The sequence below is a fragment of the Orbicella faveolata genome, unplaced genomic scaffold (genome assembly GCF_042242905.1).
Source record: "Orbicella faveolata isolate gen_17 unplaced genomic scaffold, um_ofav_v1 contig_46, whole genome shotgun sequence".
NCBI classification, from domain to species: Eukaryota; Metazoa; Cnidaria; class Anthozoa; order Scleractinia; family Merulinidae; genus Orbicella; species Orbicella faveolata.
In genome coordinates this window covers 30,631,286-30,652,524 of record NW_028301576.1, presented here as the reverse complement: position 1 = coordinate 30,652,524, position 21,239 = coordinate 30,631,286, and the positions used below count along the sequence as shown (strand labels likewise).

The window sequence follows — 21,239 nt, the reverse complement described above, 5'->3', positions numbered from 1 at the left end:
ATTCAGCCTTATTTTGAGTCTCACCTCGCGGCTCGACTCAAAATAAGAAGGCCAAACTTGGCCGTTCCCAAAACATACACGATACATGTGTGTAATACTGCCCGGAGCGCTTCGATCTAGCCCTTATTCCGGTTTTGCGAGGCGCCTCCGGTCTCTGTCTCAGAAAGAAATCCCAATTGAACAAGGGCATGTCTTGGTATAAAACCATAGCCGTGTAGGTGTGTACAGAAATGCATCCCGTAACAGACCCCGTCCATGATTTGATTTTTCGATGTGTAGAAGATATGGCTAAAGACGTCAAACGAGTGTTTGACGAATCAAGGCTTTCTCCTTCTGAGAGTGCTCTCATTGGCCCGCACACTATCGTCAGCTCGGTTCTTTACGATCTGGTCGAAAAAAGCGCTGATTTGGGCCCCCAATATTCCGATAGACAAAGAAAAGAAAGATTAATTTTATCAGGAAGAATTTTCTTGCGGCTAATGGCGATGTTTACCAACGTCCCGAACTTGAAAGACGTTCTAGGTGACCTTGAGCTGCTTTATGAACACATCGAAATAGCCATATGCCATGAAAGGATCAACCAAACCTCAGACTTAGTGCTTGACTTCAGGATGTTTCCCGAACAACGACGGGCCTACGTACGCGACTTTCTGGGTCTGTCATAGATCGTAACCCAATTGAAGACGAAGCGTGCCTAAGCCAATTAAACACGTCGTAGGGCTGGATATAAGATGGCCGACCACGGCGAACAAACAAATCTCGAGCAACTAACAGGCGAGTTCGTCGAAAGGAGGGCCGAGGTAGATGAAGAGCTCATAAACATGTCTGTCCGCTTAGAAGAGCTCGAAGATTCTAACAAAATTTTAAGAAGTTTTGCTGCTTTTGGGGCGGGTTTTTTGGCTGCGAGGATAGTGATTGGTATAACGAGGCTGCTTTTTGGCCTAGACAAAAAAAGTAATTAAAGCTTTCGAGAAGGTTACTCAAGACACGAGAAAGGTATGGTTACATGTGCGTTAAAAATAACACAATCAAGTGTGAAATAGGAAAAATCTCTTGATCAGCTGTTCAATTTTTTCGCTCTAGTGAAAGCTCTTTGTTTTACTGCGTTTCGTGCCCGATTTTTCCTCGAAAAAAGGTGAAAAGTGTTATTTTTATTGACCAGGCCGAGAAGAAATGCCGTATTCTAACAAACTGTGGGCAAAAGAGAAATGTGCCTGTAAAATTCCTCTTGGCTTCAACTTTTCTGATGGCTTTGAAAATTCCTGAGGGCTTCAACTGAAGCCCAGAGGAATACGCAACCGGAAGCTGTACTCTGAAGACTTTAAACAAACGGAAGCGCGTCATGCAAGCAATCAACAACTTCGCGTGTTATATCACGCACGTTTCTCTGCCACTCAGGCGTGAAATATTCTTTCACGAGAAACACGATCAAGTGGAAACTGACAATCATCGCTGAAACCAGTGTCAGCAAGTTTTGATAATATGCAAATGAAACGTTGTGTTTTCAAATGTCAATTCGAAGCGGCGGTAAGGTCGGTTATTATTTTTTTTCTTAATTCGGCTTCAACTTTGCCGCGGATATCTTTCTCCAGTTTGTCAACATCAACAAGCTTTCATCTTGACGGTTGGCGAATCAGCATGGCTCGGACTTGTTCTTTCATGAAGTTGTACTGCTGAAACTCGGAAAGAATGATGTCAAACTCGTGGGCAGACACGGTGTTGTTATTTCAAGCTTTGGATAATAGTCTGCTGATTGTGTCACGTTTGGCGACGGCGAGCGTGGTAATCTCATGATGCTTTTTGATTTTTGCCTCAAGTTTTCTGCTGGCGATAATCAGCCCTGAAGAAACGACAGCGAAACAGCCGCCAACGCCGCCTAATGGAATTGTGGCCGGGAGGCCAATCACAGACAGAGCCGAACCAAAGCTCGCGCTTGAAAACGCTGCTGAGAGAACACTGGAGCCCGCAGCACTCCAATTAACGAATATTTTTGCCCGTTTGTATTTTTTCGCAACGAGGCGGTAGCAGCCGACCTCTTGGCCCAAAAAGTTGGCTATCTCGTCGATCTTTTGCAAACGGAAATTTTCAGCTGGTTCCGTCAGTATGGGATAGAGAGGCTCCGGAGAGCTTTCAGGAGGAGCAGACGGTAGAACGTTCGCAGACGACATGGTATAAAAGCGTTAATTAATTTCTGATTCAAATTGCAGAGGCAAGCCTTTGAAATCAAGGAGCTCGCCATTTTCATCTTTGACGCTGACAGTTATACTATTTATATGGGCGTCTGTGGAGCAGTCACGCAAAACCTCGTGAGGATAAGATAAGATAAGATAAGAACTTTATTAACGTGTCAAAGTCGCTAGCATACAATGTATACTAATTGGGGACACCTAACTACGATTACTTATATAGTAAATAAAATATGAAATACATGTACGTATGTAAGTGTAGGAGGCGAACTATAGTTGATTTTTTCATAAGGACGGCCTTTTGTATCAAATCTAGCCAAAACATCTGATCTCTTCCCGTTTAAAAAGTTTTTATTTTTGTCGATCAGATGGCAATGAATAAAATATATGCTTGGGATGTTTAGCTTTTTTACATAAGAATAAGAATAAACAATTTCACTTAATCCATTAACAGGCTGATTTATTGTCTGCCCGGTGCCAAGAAACCTTGCCAAAGCGTGACTAACTGAAACTTGTCTAACCGAGACATTAATCACGGCAGAAAAAGAGTCCAAGGAATGGTTCGACGGTCCGAAAATGAAATACTGGCCGCAGCAACTGAACTTCGCGGTCTTCTGCGCGACGCAGGCGTGCGGGGTCTCGCGCGAAATCTTCGACAGCGGCGTGAATCTGCCCGCGCAAGTCCGAGCCTTTTACCAGTTCACGGTGTACTTCACGGTCCGGCGCGTGCTGTAGCAGCTGGGCGGTACCCAGAGCAAAAACGCGCTGCCGGTAACCCGACGTTCAACCAGTTCGACAACCCTTACGACGTGGCGGCGTACAACCGCTTGTGCACCGAGTTCGGGATCGACCCCGCGAGCGATTTCCGTTTCAAACGCGGCATGAACCACGGCCTGGGGAACATATACCGGCACATGAACGACACCGGCGAGGTGGAGAAGACGGACTGGGCGCATTTCCCCGAGTGGCATAAGTTCAGCGACACAAACATTAGCCACATCGAGCCCGAACCCATCGCGGCCACGCAGTACGACTGGTTCGCGTCCAAAACGGTGGCGGGCCTGACTCAGGTGGGCCTTTCGCGCATAAACCAGTCGATCGAAGCCTTCGTTTACTGCATCTTGGGCGCGCAAGTCAACGTGCGCAGCAGCATCTTGGGTCAAGGCAGTCGGGCGAAAGAAGCTCGGACCGAGTTCCTGACCCTGATGGAAGACGCAATACGACAGCCCAACCTGTCGCAGAGCGTGCAAAGGTACCAGCTGGCGGTGGACGAAGCCAAAGTCCGGCTCAACCTAGCGGTGGCGCCGCTGGCGTGGCTGATGCTTGCGAGGATGATCATCAACACCGAAAGCACGGTGGGCTACAACAACAAGCTTAAACAGGCAGTTGCTGGAATGAAACTGGGAGCGAACAATGAGGTGAATCCAGGGACAGAAAAAGCTGGGCTAAAAACGATGGAAGGCGGTCCATCAAAAATCAACCCGCCAAATGGCCATCCTTCCAATCCGATTCACAAAGCGGCTGAATCAAGAAATCAAGCTTTTTGATATATTTTTCAAACAAAAAGGCCACCGCGACAAGAATCAGCAGCCAGGGTGTGCTCGGCGAGATAGCTGACCACTTGCCCCGCTGTTTTGAAAAGAAAGCTCGCAACCTGGCCGATCAGCCCGGGCAACATATAACCAAGCTTCGCGCCTTTTTCCTTGAGGCCGTTCACCAAAGCTTTGCGGGTGGCTTTCAAAGCCTTAGTAACTGAGCCGACGACAGCCCCGATTGTGACTCCCGCGGCGAGAAGAACAGCCGTCACTCTCACGCCATATTTTTTGAAAATGTCTTTGATTCTTTCCAAGAGAGGCCGCGCCCTTCAATCTGAGTTTGCAAACGCGCGAGCTCCTCGTTTATTTCCACAACTCTTTCTTCTGCCGCTTCTTTGTCGGAGGGCGAAGCGTCTTCAGCTTGGATATCCTGGAGTTGCTCTTTTCCACGCTGTAGCTCGCGTTCTTCCTCTTTCAGGTCATCTAAAGGTTTTCTCCTGTTTAGTCTTTCTTCCTTCGTATTTCTGTCACTTTTTTGTGCCGCTATTCTTGCTCTGAGTCTTTCTGCTTTTGCTTCGCTTTTTCCTTGTTTTTTTAATTGTCTTTCGAGCGCTTTTACTTCTTTTTGGACGCCTTCAGCCTCTTTTTTATAATTCTTTATTTGTCGAGCCAGCCTGTCATTTTCTGATTGGATTTCAATACTGGTGCCATGTTCTTTATGAATGACATTACGCTCTGCTTGAGTTCACTTCCTTTTTTGTATAACTTCGAGCAGCTTTTGTTCTTTTTTTGTGTCTTTTTTTTCTGCGACGAGTGCCTCTTCTTTTTTGATTTCTTTTTCGGTCTCTTTTAAAGCTTGTTCGTCAATTCTTATATTCTTATTCTTGCGCCATCGGGCCAAGAGAGTTTTTGATCTCTTTTGGAAGTGAGGGGTTCAGCCGTTCTTTGCCTGTGCTATCTTTGGTGAACAGGTAATAGATTTTTTTGCCGAGACCATACATTTTAATTTGTAGTCGGCCGGTCTTGCTGTAAGAGGTCTCCAGATCGGTTGCGCTTGCCTCAGGAAAAACCCTTGTTAGACCATCCCACGATTGTTCACGTTCAGCTTGCGCACCTAACAAAGGGGTTTCTTCATACGAAGGAGGAAAGGCATCGGGCAGCCCGGTCTTCTCGTGTTGCCTCGTTTGTATTTCCATTCCTTCGCCACGATGGTAAGGGATGGACGCCGCGCCCGGCTGAAAGGGCTGCGTTGTATTGACCTCTTGTTCGTCATCGTCATCGTCGTCATCGTCATGGGCCCAGGGGCCTTCAAAACCAGGGTTTTCAAAACCGCCTTCTGCCATCTCGAGTATATTTCAATCATGTTTTTTTAAATTAGAAAATAATGTCGGTGTGTTTATACCATGTTCGAAGAAAAGATATCTCTGCCAGACGACCTGCGCCCAACATACACGGAAAAGACCTTGTGGGCCATGAAGGCCCCGCGCGCGGTCAAGCGCATCACCCTTGACCGCGGTGAAGCCAGCACCGGCGAGATGCTGAATGTTTTAGTGCCCAAGCTGCATAAAAACGAGGTGCTGGTGCCTGGCTCGCTGGCGTTGCGCTTTGACATCGACTCCTCTGGGGGGCATGACAACAACTTCCTTGTTCAGAATGTCACGCGGGCGCTGGACGACAAGCTGATCGTGAAGTTTACAGGCACCATCTTGCAAGACACTGTGGGATACGACATCTACAAAACGTTCGAAGACCTGTTCCTTTCAGGGGAAAAGCGTGACAACATGGTGCCTGAGCGGATACAGAGCGAAGACTTCTGCAAGATAAGCTCAGGCGCGGGGGACAAGAAAACCTCGGGCGTCGCCGCTGAAAACAAGCGGAACGAAATCTACGGAACCAAGTATCGCATCAAGCTTGACCATCAGACGCTGACTGACCATGGCGCTTTCTACCCCCAGGCCCAATGATCTCGTATTTGAAGTGACGCTTGCCCCAGCTTCACAGGTGGTCAAAGGTTCGGACCCGACCAAGCTAAAATACAAGCTGACCGACATCCAGCTCGAGTACGAAATGATCCGCAGTGGGACACTCGCAGAAGAGGCGCACAGCGTTTACACCAGCGGGAAAGAGTTTGCCTATGACCACTTGATGCGGGAAAAAGTGGTCACTTTCAAAAAAGACACTGACACAATGTTAAACATCAAAGTCAACGCCCAAAGAAGGTCATTGAAAGCCATCCTCCTTCTGTTTGTGGAGTCATATACCGCAAGCACAAGGAACTCGGAAAAATACATCTTCCAGGACCTGACAAAAGTCAGTGTTACCATCAGCGGCTCGCCCAACATGCTGTACAACGAGGGCATCGAAGGCAAGGACATGTGAAAAGAGGCCAGCCGCTTCTTTGTGAAAGAAAAAAAAATAAAACTGAGCATATGTGTAAATGCTACCGCATTGAGTTGAACAGCGGTATTGCGCACTAGGCGCCAGTTTTCCCTCAATGTAGGGTCACGTGACAAAAAAAGCACATGAGTTTTGCTGTTCCGAACAAGGTCGAACCTCGGCAGTTTGTAAATGTACTATTTTCGCCTCGGTTCTTTCGTCATAGATTGCGATAATTCTGAACTACACACCGGAAGTCTTAAGGCAAGGAAGGTACGGAAGACTTGTGTATCAGATGTAGCGAAATTAAAGATATGGCAGTTCGTTTACAAGCCGTGAGTATGATCTCTTGGAACTTACCGACGGTCACAATATGAATCTGTAAAAGTTCTACACTGATAGTAAGTTTGGGCTTCTGATTGATCTGCGCTCCATGGCAGACCAAACAGTGCACGGCAGCGCCACGCGTCTTGTGAACACCACAGACGGCGTCCAGCTGGAAATCAAACGTAGCGCCAACGGCTCGGGCAACGTGATGCCCCATGTCTTCGTGATCTCCGACTCCCAGTTCAACATCATGGGCAGACAGCTGTAATCTGTACAGTTTTGAAAATGTGAACTTTGAATAAAATGGACCCCGGTAATACCCCCTTCAACGTGCTCATCGTGGGGCCAACTAACTCAGGCAAAACGCGGTTTCTCATAAACCAACTCTGCGGCCCTTTTCGCGACCGGTTTGATTATATCGTGCTCATCTGCCCGACGTTCGCTTACAACAAGACCCTGTACCGCTTGGCTGAGAGAGATCCGCGGCTGTTTGTTATCATCTGCGAGCAGCACGAAGTAGTACTATGGTTGAAATTGGCGAGCTGGGTTTTTGAAGGCGCCAACACGCACATTGTTCTTCATGATTGCGCGGCCTCTAAAGACGTGAAAGGGGCGTACGAGCGAGCTTGTAAAACTTGGCTTTTCTGCCCGCCACACGAAAATCAGCGTGTGGGTGCTGACTCAGCCGCTCCCCAGCATCGCGAAGCCTTTCCGTGAAAATGTGGCAGCGCTCGTGCTATTTTACACCCCTTCGGCTAAAACAACGAAGGCGATTTTTGAAGATTACGCGGGAGAGCTTTCTCAAGAGGCCCTTAAGTAACTGATTGCTAGGCTGAAAGAGCGCGAGTTCTGCTACCTTGTGTTTTTTCTCCGCGCCCCTTACGAGATTGAATTTTCGAATTAAAAAAGAAGCGCAAAGCAAAGATGGCGGCCCATTCGACCGATGAAACCAAAGCTTTGGAAGCAGAAGTCATGCAGATATTCGAAACCGAGCCCTCAGGCTCTCCCGGCGGCAACGCTCTTGTTCAGCCAGACATCCCGTCCATGCGTGAACAGCTTGCATTTCTTGTTTCCACAGGCAAAGCAAAAGAATCGGTTGGCGTGCACCTGCCACACGAGCAGGTGAAGCGCTTTACTGACAAAAAGGTTGAAAAGCACTACAAAAGATACGAGACGTACGTTGGCGCCAAGACCACTGAAACTTTGATTGAAAGCTTCCTGACGTTGGCCACGAAAGCGGTGGGCGTGGTGGTGCGGGTGAAAGATGCTGATGCTTTGCAGAATGAGCTGAAAAATGATTATATCATCACTAAAGAGCTGTCTGCCGTGGCAGGCGGCCATGCCTTGAGATGTGGGCGGTTGTTCGCGGTGACCAACGCGGAGCTGATCACAACAAAACATATCGATTTCAATTCTTCGCAGACCCACCCTTCTCGTGATGCGGCCGGGTATCCGTTTAATGAAACACCCGGCTCCACAGTTGTTAAGCAAACTGCTGAATAATTGGCCAGCAATTCCTCAATTAAATATTTTTGTTCACTAAAATAATGGCGGATTCAGAAAACACTCAAACTGCAGCTGAAGCGACAACCAGGCCACAGCCAGCTGCGAGTGAGCAGATAGCCCCGCCAGCGGGGCAGGTGATTTCAAAAATACCAACCACCTGGCCAGCGAAAAGCGAGAAGCGGGTGGCTACGGGCAAAGCTGTCGCTGAGAGAACAAGACAGGCGCGCGAAGCACAGAAAAAAGCCGCTGAGGCTGCTGTAGCTGCTGGCCTCGTTCCTCCTTTCACTGGTGGCCCCGCTAGCGGGGCTGGTGAAAGGAAAAATCATCCAAGCGCCGAGTCGTCCGGTGGAACCAACGAAGACACAAAAAACGTTATCATTACGACTCAATGGCTCACTATAAACAGCATTTTGGTTTCCCTCATCGGACTCTACTACAAACGCGAAGAAATAAAAAAAGGTTTTCAGCCAGCAAAGCTCCCAAAGCGTTCAGCCTCCATCCTCCCCTCCTCAGCCACTCCACCACGACCAGCCGATTCCCGAACAAGTTCGGGCGAGGCAACCTTAACAAGGAAGAGGGCTCCGGCCAATGGATTGACATTTGAAAAATAAAAACTCAACCGCATACCCTCTTCTTCGACAACAAGCTCGTTAAAACGATCATGGATGCAGCCGTTCTTACTGGCTTAGCCGCCGGCATCGGCTGGATTACAAGAAAGATGTTGAAAGAGAATTTCACTGTTGACCCCAGCAGCAGCGGCATGAACTATGCAAAATTTACCGTCGTCCTGGCCGGCAGCATCGCGTTAAAACAGTACCTGGAAGACAAAAAGATCCTTCCGACCTCTGGTTAGAAAGACATTTGATTTTAACGATGGCGAGCATTGCGATGATGATCGGGGGCGCGGTTCTTAACGCCGCTGCTTTCACCGGCGGCAACTATCCTGCTAAATATTTGTCTGGCGACAACGGCAAGGCCGCGTTAGAAGAGAAAAAGAGGCACGACAAAGCCCTTGAAGATTATCAGGCCGCTATGGCCAAGTACGCGCGACGGCATCAAGCTTCTTGATTGGATCCAAACCAACAGGGAAATCAAAGAACAGGCGGCGTAGAACTTCACAAACACCGATTAGGCGTTCAAACTCTATAACCAGGCCCACCCAGACAAGCAAATCACCCCACCCAAAGAGCCTCGATTCGCTGCCTTTTATCAACCCAGTGGGCAGCAGAAACAAGGTGAGCTGCTTTTTGTGGGCGGTAGCGCGCTCGCTCTTGACCACGTGGCTTTTCGTTTTCTTTGAGTAAACGCGCTATTACAAAATATGGACACCAAGCTTGCCAAAGTCTACTGGGGCTACTGGAAAGGCATCGCTGCCATCAAAAAATTAGCGGACGCTGCTAAAGTCCCTGAAGAAGCCGCAAGGCAGTAGCTCATCAAACAGGCTCTCTAGCAGATCTATCTCCCCGCGCCGCGCTACATTCCTCGCCCCAAATTCGGCGCCTAACGCGGTCCACCAAGCAGACCTTCTTTTTCTGCCTCACGACAAGCTCCCGCGCGGCCGCAAAGTTTACAAATACGCGCTGACCGTTGTCGACGTCGCCAGCCGTTACAAAGAGACTGAGCCTCTGACCTCCAAAGACTCAGCTGAGGTTGCAAAAACTTTTCAGTCGATTTACAAGCACAGCCCTTTGACGTGGCCTCAGCTGCTGCAGGTGGACCCTGAGCGCGAGTTCATGGGAAGCGTGACCAAAGAAATGGAAAACCACAAAACATATGTTCGCCGCGGGCGTACTGAAATTCACAGAGACCAGGCTATCGTTGAACGTTTCAATCGCACGCTCGCCGAGCGCTTGTTTGGTCATCAGTATGCCGTAGAAATGCTGCCGCCTGCGGGCCAGCGGTCAACCGCGTGGGTTAAAAGGCTCCCTGATGTTGTTGCCGCTCTGAACAAAGAAGTGATTAGTCTTATCGGAAAAAAACCAACTGTCGCAATCAAAGAGAAGTCTGTCAACTCCACACCCTCCACAAAGTATTCCAGACCTGTTGGCTTGAAAGAAAAAAAGCTCCCCCACTCATTAATGTAAAATTTGTATCAGCCCGGTGAACTTGAAGGGGAGTCAAAAAGTGCCACAGACCCAATCTGGTCTTTGAAAGGATACCATCTTGAAAGAGCTGTGACTAAGCCGAACGAGCCTGTTGTCTATTATTTGTCTGACGGGCCTAAGCGCGGCTTTGTTCGCGAAGAACTGTTGGTTGTGCCTCCAAATACACAGCTTCCGCCTCGAGTAGTCGAGGCAACGTCTGCCTGATGATGTCTTTGTGCCCGTATGCCAGTGTGTGCACGCCGTCATCCGCTACCCAACGCTTTGTATCAAAGGACGACAGTGAAACCTTATTCACATGCATGCCAAATACCTCGTGGCCCTCACTGCGAAGAATGTTCATCCCGTTCCAAAACTGCTTTTTCTCGAAAAGCGCCTCTTTGTATTGCTCATGCCGGATCTCTTTTTCCACCACGTTCTTTTTTACTTTCTTGGCTTTCTTGACATTTTTTTCTTTTTCTTCCATGATCGAATACATTTTCGGCCGTATAGTCACCGCTTCATCGATGACCCTTCCCGCACACTCGTCTTTCATCTTTCCCAGCACCTTTTTGTTTTTGCTGCTGTAGAGCGGGTGCCCTTTGGGATAATTGCTTGTGTCGTGCAGGACGAGGTCTTCCGCCATATCTCTGTAGACGTCGTCCATCTCGATTTTCATGAGCAGGCTGTCAGTGTCTGAGTAAATCAACTCGCACTTGGGGCCGTACCGGGCTTTCATGCGGTTGTAAACGAAGTCGTACATCAAGATCTTACTGTTCTCCAAGATCGTCATGCCGGTGTAGGTCGGCTTGTTCAAGAGCAGCCGAGTTTTGTGCATGTGGATGCCCACCAGGTCGTTTCTGAAGATCTCGTGCCTTGCATATGAGGGGCGGGCCACCAGGCGGCGGATCTTGTCTGTCTCCCAGCTGCGGACGATCGTCACGTCGACACGGTTTCTCAGGTTTTTCATCGTTTTTCCAAACACTGAGTTGTTTATCAGCTTGTAGAAGTTGGTCTCAAACTCGCTCTTCGCTTCTTTCCTAAACTCCGTGTTCATCCGGATGTAGGGCTCCATCTACCGCTCCTAGTCGAACTCGATCACCCGGTGGTCCTTTTTCAAACGCATCCCCTGGCTTAGATAAAACTGCAGGTCCTTTTAATGGACGACGTACCGATGTTTGTCCTCCAGCGTGAGCACCAGTTTCTCGCTTTTCGGAAAATCTAGCCCCAGGTCTTCCGTCATTCTTTTTTGGTATTCCGACATCTGCTCCACCCCTATAGCCTTTTTCTCTGGCACAAGAGGATAGCTGCTGTGAGCTTCGTGCAGCTCCTCTGGATACTTCAGGTTCACCTCCAAGATCCACCCTTTCTTGGAGTTTTCTCTCAGTTTCATGATTTGCTCTTGTGTAGGCATCACTCTCTTCCACTTGAAGCCTCCTTTAGGCAGCGGCAGGCTCCTGACCCAGCCGTACAGATTGTTCGCGTCCAGGTACTTGATGAATTTGGAAGGCTTAGCAGGGTCGTAGTCGGTGGCCCGCGGGTTGTTGGCCTTCGCGTGCCGCTTGCTCGCCATCGAGATGCCGCTCCGCATGCCTTTTTCGATGAACAGGTGCATGTCTAGTTCGGTCAAAAGCTGTAGCTCTACGCCGGTCTTTTTCAGCAGCGCGTCCCAACTCAGGCCGGGGGCTTTGTAATAATGGGCTGGATCTAGCCCGTAGCGCCCCATGCAGACTTTTCGGAAGTTTTCGGACACATCTGCCAGCAGCACCGCGTCGGTTTTCACGCACAGATCGTGATAGTCGCCTAGGTTTTTGCACCCGAACTCGGCCTAGACCTTCTTCGCGTAGGCGTACTCTTCGTCGGTTATCCCTTTGCCAACCAGCTTCGAGTAGAACTGTTCTTTAGCTGGGAGTTCTGTCTCGGCGAACCTTTTAAAGCTGTCCATGTACCCGTACGGGTAAATCCCCTTCTTAAGGTGGCCGAACACAGTTTTCGCGCGCGTTTTTCCTGATGCAATTCAGCGCGCGCACAAGGATTGCAAAAAACAAGCATGCCGTCAATAGAGCGATCATTTTATTTACTCGACACCCGCACCATCTGTACTACTTTTCTCTATAATTGAACGCAGTGTATTGATTGCTTTAGTCTTTTATTACAAAGATATGTTAGAAAAGGTAACGATGTAAAAAACCCAGCAATTCTCAGCTTTTTCTCTGTTACCGAAAGAACCCAGTTAAATGCAGCGCATGCGTAGTAAGTCAAAAAATTGCGATTGAATGAAAAATTGCACTCTCGGAAATACGCCTATTTCTCGAGAACCACTCATTAGAATTTCACGAAATTTGGCACGAAAATACTTTAGGAAATAAGTAACTGGAGTATTGAAAATAATTAAACTTTAACAAAGGAAATTCTAGATTTTCCAGTGAACCCTCAACAAGGGATAGTTAAAGATCTCTCTGTTAAATTATTAGCAAAATGGTGAGAATCGTAACAAGCTTGTTGCATGCAAATTATAAACAAAATCGTATGACTACATTTTCTACAAATAAACAAAACCGATTTTAAAGGCCTGTTTATATTTATTCATATTGCCATGATAACGGCACATACGTCAGGTTAACCATCAAAAAACCAAAGTTTGTGTTGTTAATTTGCTTGCTGCCATTTTTGGCGACCGAGGGATCAAGGGTTTCAGAGAAAAAGGTGAATCAAACACAGGTATCAAAAACTGTGTTCAGCAAGCTTAAGGAGCCGTTTCCTCTTTTCGCTGTCGTCGTAAGTTTTTTTCGTTAATTTCATGTCTTCTGGTACGCTGCCCTTTACCAGTGCGTCTAGGATGCTCATCATGAAATTCATCTATGAACTTCAGGTTTCCAAGTGAAGAGGAGATGTATTTCTCTGTGTTGTTCGGGATGCAACTGATTTATCCCTGCACCCTCGCCATCGCCTGCATCAGCAGGTGTCCGTCATAGCCCTTCAGGTTGTGGAAGACCACCGGGATCGGCGCCGTTTTGGGGTTTAAGCGGAGCTTGAGGTTGCAGGCATTGTGCGCGGCTCCCCGGTATTCCCTTATTAAAGACTCAAAGTCGGCGTACACCACGAACGGCGCTTTCATCTGCTTGTGGTGGTTCTTGAACTTGACTTTGTTTTCACCCTCTTTAGGCAGCTCGGTCCTTGTGGGCCATTTCAGCTGCCCTCGGCATTCCGGTTTGTGCCTTTTCATCAGCTCCGCCGTCGTGTAGTCATGCAGACAGCGTTCGCAGAAATGTGTTATGGCACAGTGCTTGCTTTGGCCGTGCAGCAGCGCGCTCAGCCTTCTCACGAAGGTATAATGAGATTTTTCATTGTTCTGTATCAACATCAAGTTGATATCTTGGAAGGCCCTATTTTTCTTCGAGCCTATGCACGTCACGCGGTCTTTTTCCCAGCTAAACACGTTTATTGCCAGGTGCGGGTTTTGCTTTTCCAGCTTATTAATCTGTGATACGGGCGTTGGAATGTCTATTCCTGTAAAATTCAGCCCGTCTTCTTTAGGGGTAACTTTACGTTCTTGATACATTTTTTCCATTTTCCCGCACGCAGCGCCCATCTCAAGCACTCGTTGTCTCTGTTTTGGACGTTGATGATCGCTTTTTTGTTTTGTAGCTTTTTGAGCAGCGGCATGTAGCTGCCTCCACGAAAGGGTTTGTGTTGGGCGACATTAACGAAGGCTGCCAAGACGCCTTCTACCACCCAGCCTGAGCCACTTCTTCCATGCTTCTATTTCGCCTTTGACTTCATCAATGAATCGGCGAAATACGTTGTTTACTGTTGTCACGTTGTTTCTGTTGAAAACCGCAGAGTCTCTGTTTGAAATAGTGTTTTATTTCTTGTTTTTCATCATCTCTAGTTATCGAAAACTTAACATTAAGCACGAACTGCGTTTAAACGCTCTTTAGGGTTTGAATTTCATCTTCTATCACTTCGTTAAATCTTGATTTCGTTTTTTGTGCGAATTTCAGAAGGTCGGCTTTGAATTTATAGGCTTCTGGAACTGCCATTTTCCATACACGAAGCCATTCATTGCGGTTGTTTCTTACCAACTCAAAATCAAAATCCCTCCTGGGCCTGATGGGGGGCTTAAGTCTTTCGTTCTCTTCGCGCGGGATGGGGCCGTAGAACATGTCCAGCACGTCAGATGAAAATCTTGACGCGGCAATGATTGCTTTATATCAAGTCACGCGGCTTGTTCAATTGGGATTTTTTTCTGAGACAGAGACCGGAGGCGCCGCACAAAGCCAGAATAAGGCCTAGATCGAAGCGCTCCGGGCAGTATTACACACATGTATAGTGCATGTTTTGGGAACGGCCAAATTCAACTTTCTGCTTTTGAGTCGAGCCGCGAGGCGAGACTCAAAATAAGGCTTTTTGTCTCTGTTTTGACTTTGTTCTTTGGTCCAGTCAAAAAATCTTATCTGCTCTGATTGGCTTGGGCACTCACGAGCGTCTTACACCACTCGTAACATATCTTAAAATGGAGAAGATTTGTTTATTTATCACTATGTAAAAGCCAGGTACGACGAGCACCCCCATGGGTGATTAAAACCAGTGCGGACATAAAGGAGTTTGCCCATCATGTTTCTTTTCCGAGCAGCGTGTAGCCTACGTGTAGCCTTACCCTCGGGTGGTGGATACGGCTACCCGACTAGCCTAAGCAAAAACTGTTCCTAAGAAAAAAAACGTGCGACAACTGTTATTTCTGAGGAATCACCTTAGGAGGCAAAATTCAGCAAAAGGGTCCGGCGGGACTGGTACTTTAATTAAGATCGACCAATATTATATGACCAGCAAACTTCAAAGACAGGTAACAAATAGAATAATACAATGTCTAAAAGTGACACACATTGATCAAACAACTAAAGTTTAAAAAGTTGATTTTTTTAGCAAACGTGTACCAATATGATTGAAACGCAAACACAGTCTCTTCCTGGGCTAAATTTTAGAACTCCGGCCTCTTGCCGTTAGCATTTTCTAGTTCAGGTTGAGCATATTGTGAACGTACAAATTTGTTATACTGCTGGAAAAGCTGACACGTAGTTAGTAGTTTTTCTAAATTTATGGTATTTCATCTTGAACTAATTTTTCAATGATCTAATTACCATTAACCATAGAGAATTGGTTAAATTTATCTCTAAAACGGCCATTCACAATCAGCGAAAGTACTTTTAAAGTGACCCATGTTCTGGAAATGAACAACCTTTGTGTAACATCTACAATCATTTCCTCGAGGACTCTGCAGTCACGTTCTATATCAGGGGTGTCGTGAGTGTTGCGAGGCAGATGAAAAAAATACATTTATACAAAATTACACAGAAACCATTTATCATTATTTTATCCGCATACAACTTTCCAAAGATTGCTTTCGGCAGGTTGTCGGAAACGAATATTTGTTCGAGGGTAACTTCCCGTGTCACACCATTAGGGACTTTAAGATACGCTACGGCGAGGTGCTACTACGGCTACTTTGGCCGTGAGGGACTAGGCTGACAACGGTGTTTTACCCGCCAAACTCAAATGATTAAGATTTTGCTGTACGGCAACGGTAGGTGCAGTCTTTACAAAAATGACTACTTTCAAGGAGACCAGATATTATTCTACTTTCATACGAAATAGGCTTGATTACTGACAATGATTTTCTTCTCCTGTATCCGTCTTACATCTCCCAGAACTCAGATTTGCCTTTTAGAACTTGGTGGAACCGCCTGTAATTTTAACCACAAAACAAAGTATAAACTCTGATATAAAAAAGCTCGATTTTAATACGGACAGGTTGTACGAACAACGATTACGTGATGAGCCCGAAAATACAAAACTTTCGATTATAATAAAATACATTTTGAACAGTAATAAACAATTATAGCTCAGATTAGAACAAACGAAGCTTTCTTATCTACGGCTGTTCGGCCCGATACTAATGTGGCTGAATTGATCATCTAGCGGTAGGTGTTAAAATCGTGCAAATGACAAAGAAACAATGATCTTAGAACTGATTTTTATGATTGAGAACTTTAGCTTCAAACTAGGCTGTTCAAACAGTGAAAAAAGCGTTAAAATGAGTACGTAAAACCAGGCACTTTCCCGTGGTAGAAAGCGAGGCTACGGCGGGAAAGCCGCACTGGTACGCGCGTCATGACGTCACCCGAAGCGATCTTCGCTATCTGCTGCCGTACTACAGCCTAGCCGTATCATATCTTAAAAGTCCCTAATGATTACATTCCAACGGCGAATATTTGGGCAAAATTCATGAGAAACACAGGTCAAGGTGACCTACTTAAGACCGAGTTTACCAGAGGACCAGGCAGGGGTGATACATGCCATCTCTTCTTTTGGATGAAACTTTGCCAGATTGAAGGTACTACCCAACAATTCTAAAAGACAAAGTGGGCCGGCGTTGTGATTTTTCCCTTAGGAGTTAGACCACCCCCCTGGTGTTTTGCCCAAAATCCCAAAAATGTCACTAAAATAAGCATCAAATTTAAACACCGCTCCTGCTTACAGAATACATTGAATTTTATCTTGAAGCACACAACATCCTGTCTCTAAAATTTTTTCGCTTCAAGTCCTGAGGTTTGAAAGTGTAGGAGGCTTATGATGTGGGTCCTGGTAAACGTTTCGCACCTGCTCAAGAGGAATGGATTTGGAAGACCTCAAGGGCCTACAGACTTATGCATAGAGCAGCCCTTAAATGTACTGCAAAGTGTCAGCTCCAACAGCCTCAGTCTAGGCATAGTTAATAGAAGGGGATTATTATGAAACTCAACAAAGTTCTTTGTTGTACGTTTTTGTTCTCTTTTTTGGCTTTGACCGTGCACAAAACACAATTATTGTATTTTACTGACCGAGTTACGTAATTCATGCACAGTGTATGAGCGCAAAAAAAAGATTTTGCACCGTCGTGGACCTTCCAACACAAATCTTGGCATCTTTGTTTGCTCCTTTGATGTTTGGCGGGCTTCATAACCATTCCCCTCTATTAACTATGGTCTAGGACCTCGCAATCTATTGAAGAAGAGTCCCAAGTTTTCAAAGCTACAAGAGTGTATTCCTCCTACCCTGAAGAGGGATTCACAAAGCATAGCAGTCTTTTGCAGTCTGCAGAGACACATGTATGCGGGTAAACGACTAATGAAGCTAGAGAGAGAAACGGCATAGACAGCATCAAGATAAAATGGGTTGAAATCCCAAACGTCCTTTAGTGATCATGGTCCACATGAGAAATCTCAAAGGGATGGGTCTGAAAACATCACGAAGAGGAACCCGCTTTTCTGAGAAAGTGAACACATATCCGAAAAGAACATTCTTGGAAGGTGAGGGGACAGGACGAAAGTGTAGTGAATGAGTGTAGTAAGATGAGACTGTGCAAGGCAGTAGTGGCAGGAAAATGTCCAGCAAAGAAGAGTAGCTTGCTGCAGACCAAATAGCGCAGTACTTCAGCATATTGTCTGTAATGTACAGAAGTGGCCGACTAGCCATACACCAGGCTGATCTGAGTCTGTCTCAAGATGAAGCAGAAGAGATCTTGACCAGGCTTGCAATATGAAGAGAGTACTTCTTGCCAGCTACTTTACCATCCACCATGTAGAATATGTAATACAGTCTTGTGACCAGAAAAAACAAATCACTTATTTTACAGCGCCATGGAGTTACGGATATACACAGGAGGTCACTGAGCAGAAAAGAAAACGATAGCCAAGAGCCACTCAAGCTTCTTGAGTGCCTAGAAAAATTAAAAAAGTTCAACTGGGCCAAATCTTGCTAGACCTAAGGCACTGGTGCGTGTATGTTGTCATATGTGCTCGCTTGGACCCTAGTTTTCAGATAATTTCAGCTACTAGATCTTCTTGAGGCTCAATTTTTCCTCAGAATTGCAATGTTTTTCACACATCTTACTCGCAGACATGCGATTATTTACAATGTTTTGTGCTAACATCGTTGAGGTATAACCTTTATCTGCGGTTAATTCAGTATAGGAACTTTCAAAAGAAAAACGCATTTTTATAAAAGCTAGCTAAAGCTCAATCTTACAGTTGAAGTATTATATACAAACTGTACGTGTTTACCAAGATTTCCTTGCATGCCTGATGCAGAAAAAGGAAAATTTCAAGGGTTTTTTGAGCTCGGAATGAGGGGAAACAATAATTTCAGCAAAGAATACTTCTCAGGATTGATGAGTTTGTATGCTGAGTGTAAAGTAAGAGTTGACAATAATCAATTGCAAGATCAAGTATTTGAACTGTGATGATTGAGCAGGGTTTCAAGAGTAATCTAAAAAGCAAGATATGCCGAGAAAAACTCTCATCTAACTAGTCAATGTTTTAGAATTCAAACATCACGGCCGTTCATTTCCATATTTAGATTTTACGAATAGAATTTAGGTGTTTTGCACTGTTATTTTAACCCTCGGATGTACAAGCTAACTAGTACCCCCACTGTGGTATAAGGGGGAAATGGATGGACCCTCTTCGGTTCGCGCTCTGTTTAGGCACAGCAAAATAAATTTACAGTGATTAGATAGCCCTGAGCTTGTTCTACAAAATGATATCATATTTGTTGGTTGTGACGTCATATGATGCCAAATGATGTCATTTGACCCGCATTTGACCCGATTTTACTTTTTTTTTTCAAAAAAAAGTCAAGAAATAATGGACATTAATACAAAATCAAGCCAGTATGCTTATGAAATGTACAAATTGGTGAATTTCTGGAATTTGATGAAGAAAACTGGAAAAAATACAGAATTATGTCAAAAAGTTGATTTTTGGCCAAACCTACACGAAACTAGTGGTTGCTATGGAAACATAAAAATGATGGGCACACAGTTGACATATCAAAATATCCGCGAAGAATGAATGAACAGCTAATGAAAGTTTCAGCCCCTTAGAGAAAATCGTCTTTTCAAAATTTTAAAAATACCTTATTGGGGGGATGGCAACCACCACCCCCCCCCCACCCGTTGTACGTCCGAGGGTTGAGGGATATTGCAAATAGTTTTGCATTCATTGAGCTTCCACTGCTTCAAATAATATTCAAAGACTTTGTTAATGACATTAACATAGAAATAACTTTGATAAACTGATTCTATAATATCTAATATTTTTAGATTTCGCCCTTGTCTCTTTGTTAAAACTAGCCTCTTGTCATGTTGTTTGAACAGCTTTTGTTACCAAAAAATAACAGATGCCAAAAATTTGATTCTTGATTTCATCAGGCCAAGGGTGACTCTTAACTGTGATGAAATTAGTTTTGATTTAGGAAGTTGGATTTAAGCAATATTTGAGTCAGAATTTGAGCTAATTTGCCTTACAGCTAAATGTTCTCGGACATGGGTAGGAAATGACATTCTTTGATTGGCACCTGTCACTTCAAATGACTTGAAATTCCTGGTGTGAACTAAGATAGGTCCAATCTTTATTTGTGTGAAATACCAATAAAATTCAATGTATTCTGTAAGCAGGAGCGGTGTTTAAATTTGATGCTTATTTTAGTGACATTTTTGGGATTTTGGGCAAAACATCAGGGGGGTGGTCTAACTCCTAAGGGAAAAATCACAAAGCCGGCCCACTTTGTCTTTTAGAGTTGTTGGGTGGTACCTTCAATCTGGCAAAGTTTCATCCAAAAGGAAGAGATGGCATGTATCACCCCTGCCTGGTCCTTTGGTAAATTCGGTCTTAAAACCATTTCCCCAGAGGTATTTTTTTGATTTTCAAACAGTTGGGTGTATAGTTAACCAGTAGGAAGTTTTTTAAGGCATTTAAAGTTATAGCCCATAGAAAAAAAGTGATATTTTAGTGCTATAATTTGCTTGCAACACATTGTCAAATTATTCGTTTCTGTTCGATCTCGGTCCGGGCTTAAAACTAACTTTGATTTATGCTACTTTTCGTTCAGTGGTACCATGAAGACCTGAGCTGAATATGCATATCACTGAAAGATTCTCAAGTACCTGCTGTGTGATGTGCGATGCGATCAAATACTCAGAAAATTCAGCATAACCGGAAGTAGATTTTCAGCTCAATCGGGACGAAATTGTTTTTCGCAAAATTCTACCAAAAGTAAGCCGTATTAGAAGTAACTAATTACGGTCCGTTTGTATTCTCACTAGGACCTATCTATGGGCAAAATACGAGTGAAATCGATTTTTCGACTTGTGCTACCGCAAGTCGATTTTGGTCGATTGTTATACAGTCACTCTTAATTCCATGAAAAGACTTACCAGATTGTAAATTGTATGGTCCACCTACCTCTTCCCATATTGCGAGCAAACCTGTCAGGATTTTCCCTTTGCTTGCACTTGGGAGATTCCAATGTAGTTCTATAGAATTCGTGAGAAAAAGACATCGATTCTGTAATATCGTATAATTGTGCTTTATAGAGCGTTTCTATTCACGTGGCCAGTAGCGATGCAAATTTATTGGAGCAAGAGAAACTGTTTACATTAGGCCTTGTTCACACAACGCTGGAGAAATTTGAAAACGCAGCTTTTTTCTCTGGTTGGGCTTCCCGTCCACTCTAATCCGTCACGGAGACGGAGCTTTTAAAAAACACTCTTCAAACCCGAGAAATTTGGAAACGGCGGCTTGTGTTTTTTAGTGTGGATGAAAAACATTTTGAAAACGGAGCCTTTCGAAAACGATGACGTCACGATAGTCATGAGATTCCCATGGCCGAGGTTTCTTCAAGCACAAATCCAAAATGATAGGTGATTGTTGCGTTTTCAAATTCCTTCGGGGTAGTGTGAACGGGGCCTTAGAAAAGAGTTAAACTCCCACAGGATTGGTTCGGAACACCAATATGGCTGCCTTGACGTCCGTGAAAACGCCTTCTATAAAAACCATACTTTTTTTCTCCTCTGTTTAGTTGAACTTCCTTTGAACTTATGACTTGTGACTGTGTTTACAACTTAAGTGAAGGTGTCTCGAAGAAAAAGGCATCTTTTGGGCTGTAAAATTGGAAGCAGTTTTTGTTGACAACATTTCTTTCATGTGTATAGTTTTTTTTTTTTTTTTCGTTTACAAGGTAGCGAGAAGCTCTAAGTTTAAACATTGTTCCCGGAAACGGTTGACAAAGCTTAGTCAAGCAGAACCATGAACAATGAAATTTCATTCGCTCAAGCAACAACGGGAACGATGAATGTTTACTAGTAATGAACGAACGTACAAAGTTGTACAGATAGCCGTTGTACCAAA

The 21,239-nt window shown here is 45.2% G+C and overlaps 1 protein-coding gene and 2 pseudogenes across 3 annotated transcripts in view; 1 reads left to right on the top strand and 2 right to left on the bottom strand.

Moving 5' to 3' along the window:
• The window catches only part of LOC110059814 (uncharacterized), a 55,249-nt gene that overhangs the window by 2,599 nt on the left and 31,411 nt on the right, over positions 1-21,239 (bottom strand). For 2 of the 3 annotated variants that reach the window (XM_089277119.1, XM_089277121.1), the window contains one exon: positions 16,833-20,365. In XM_089277119.1, coding sequence (XP_089133245.1) covers positions 20,263-20,365 — 103 coding nt within the window. In that variant the 3' untranslated portion in view covers positions 16,833-20,262. Of the gene's footprint in view, positions 1-16,832; positions 20,366-21,239 lie in introns of those variants that run through there. The other variant, XM_089277120.1, reaches the window with a different exon arrangement.
• On the top strand, positions 8,804-10,014 carry LOC149099644 (uncharacterized; annotated as a pseudogene).
• Positions 12,500-14,177, bottom strand: LOC149099643 (uncharacterized; annotated as a pseudogene).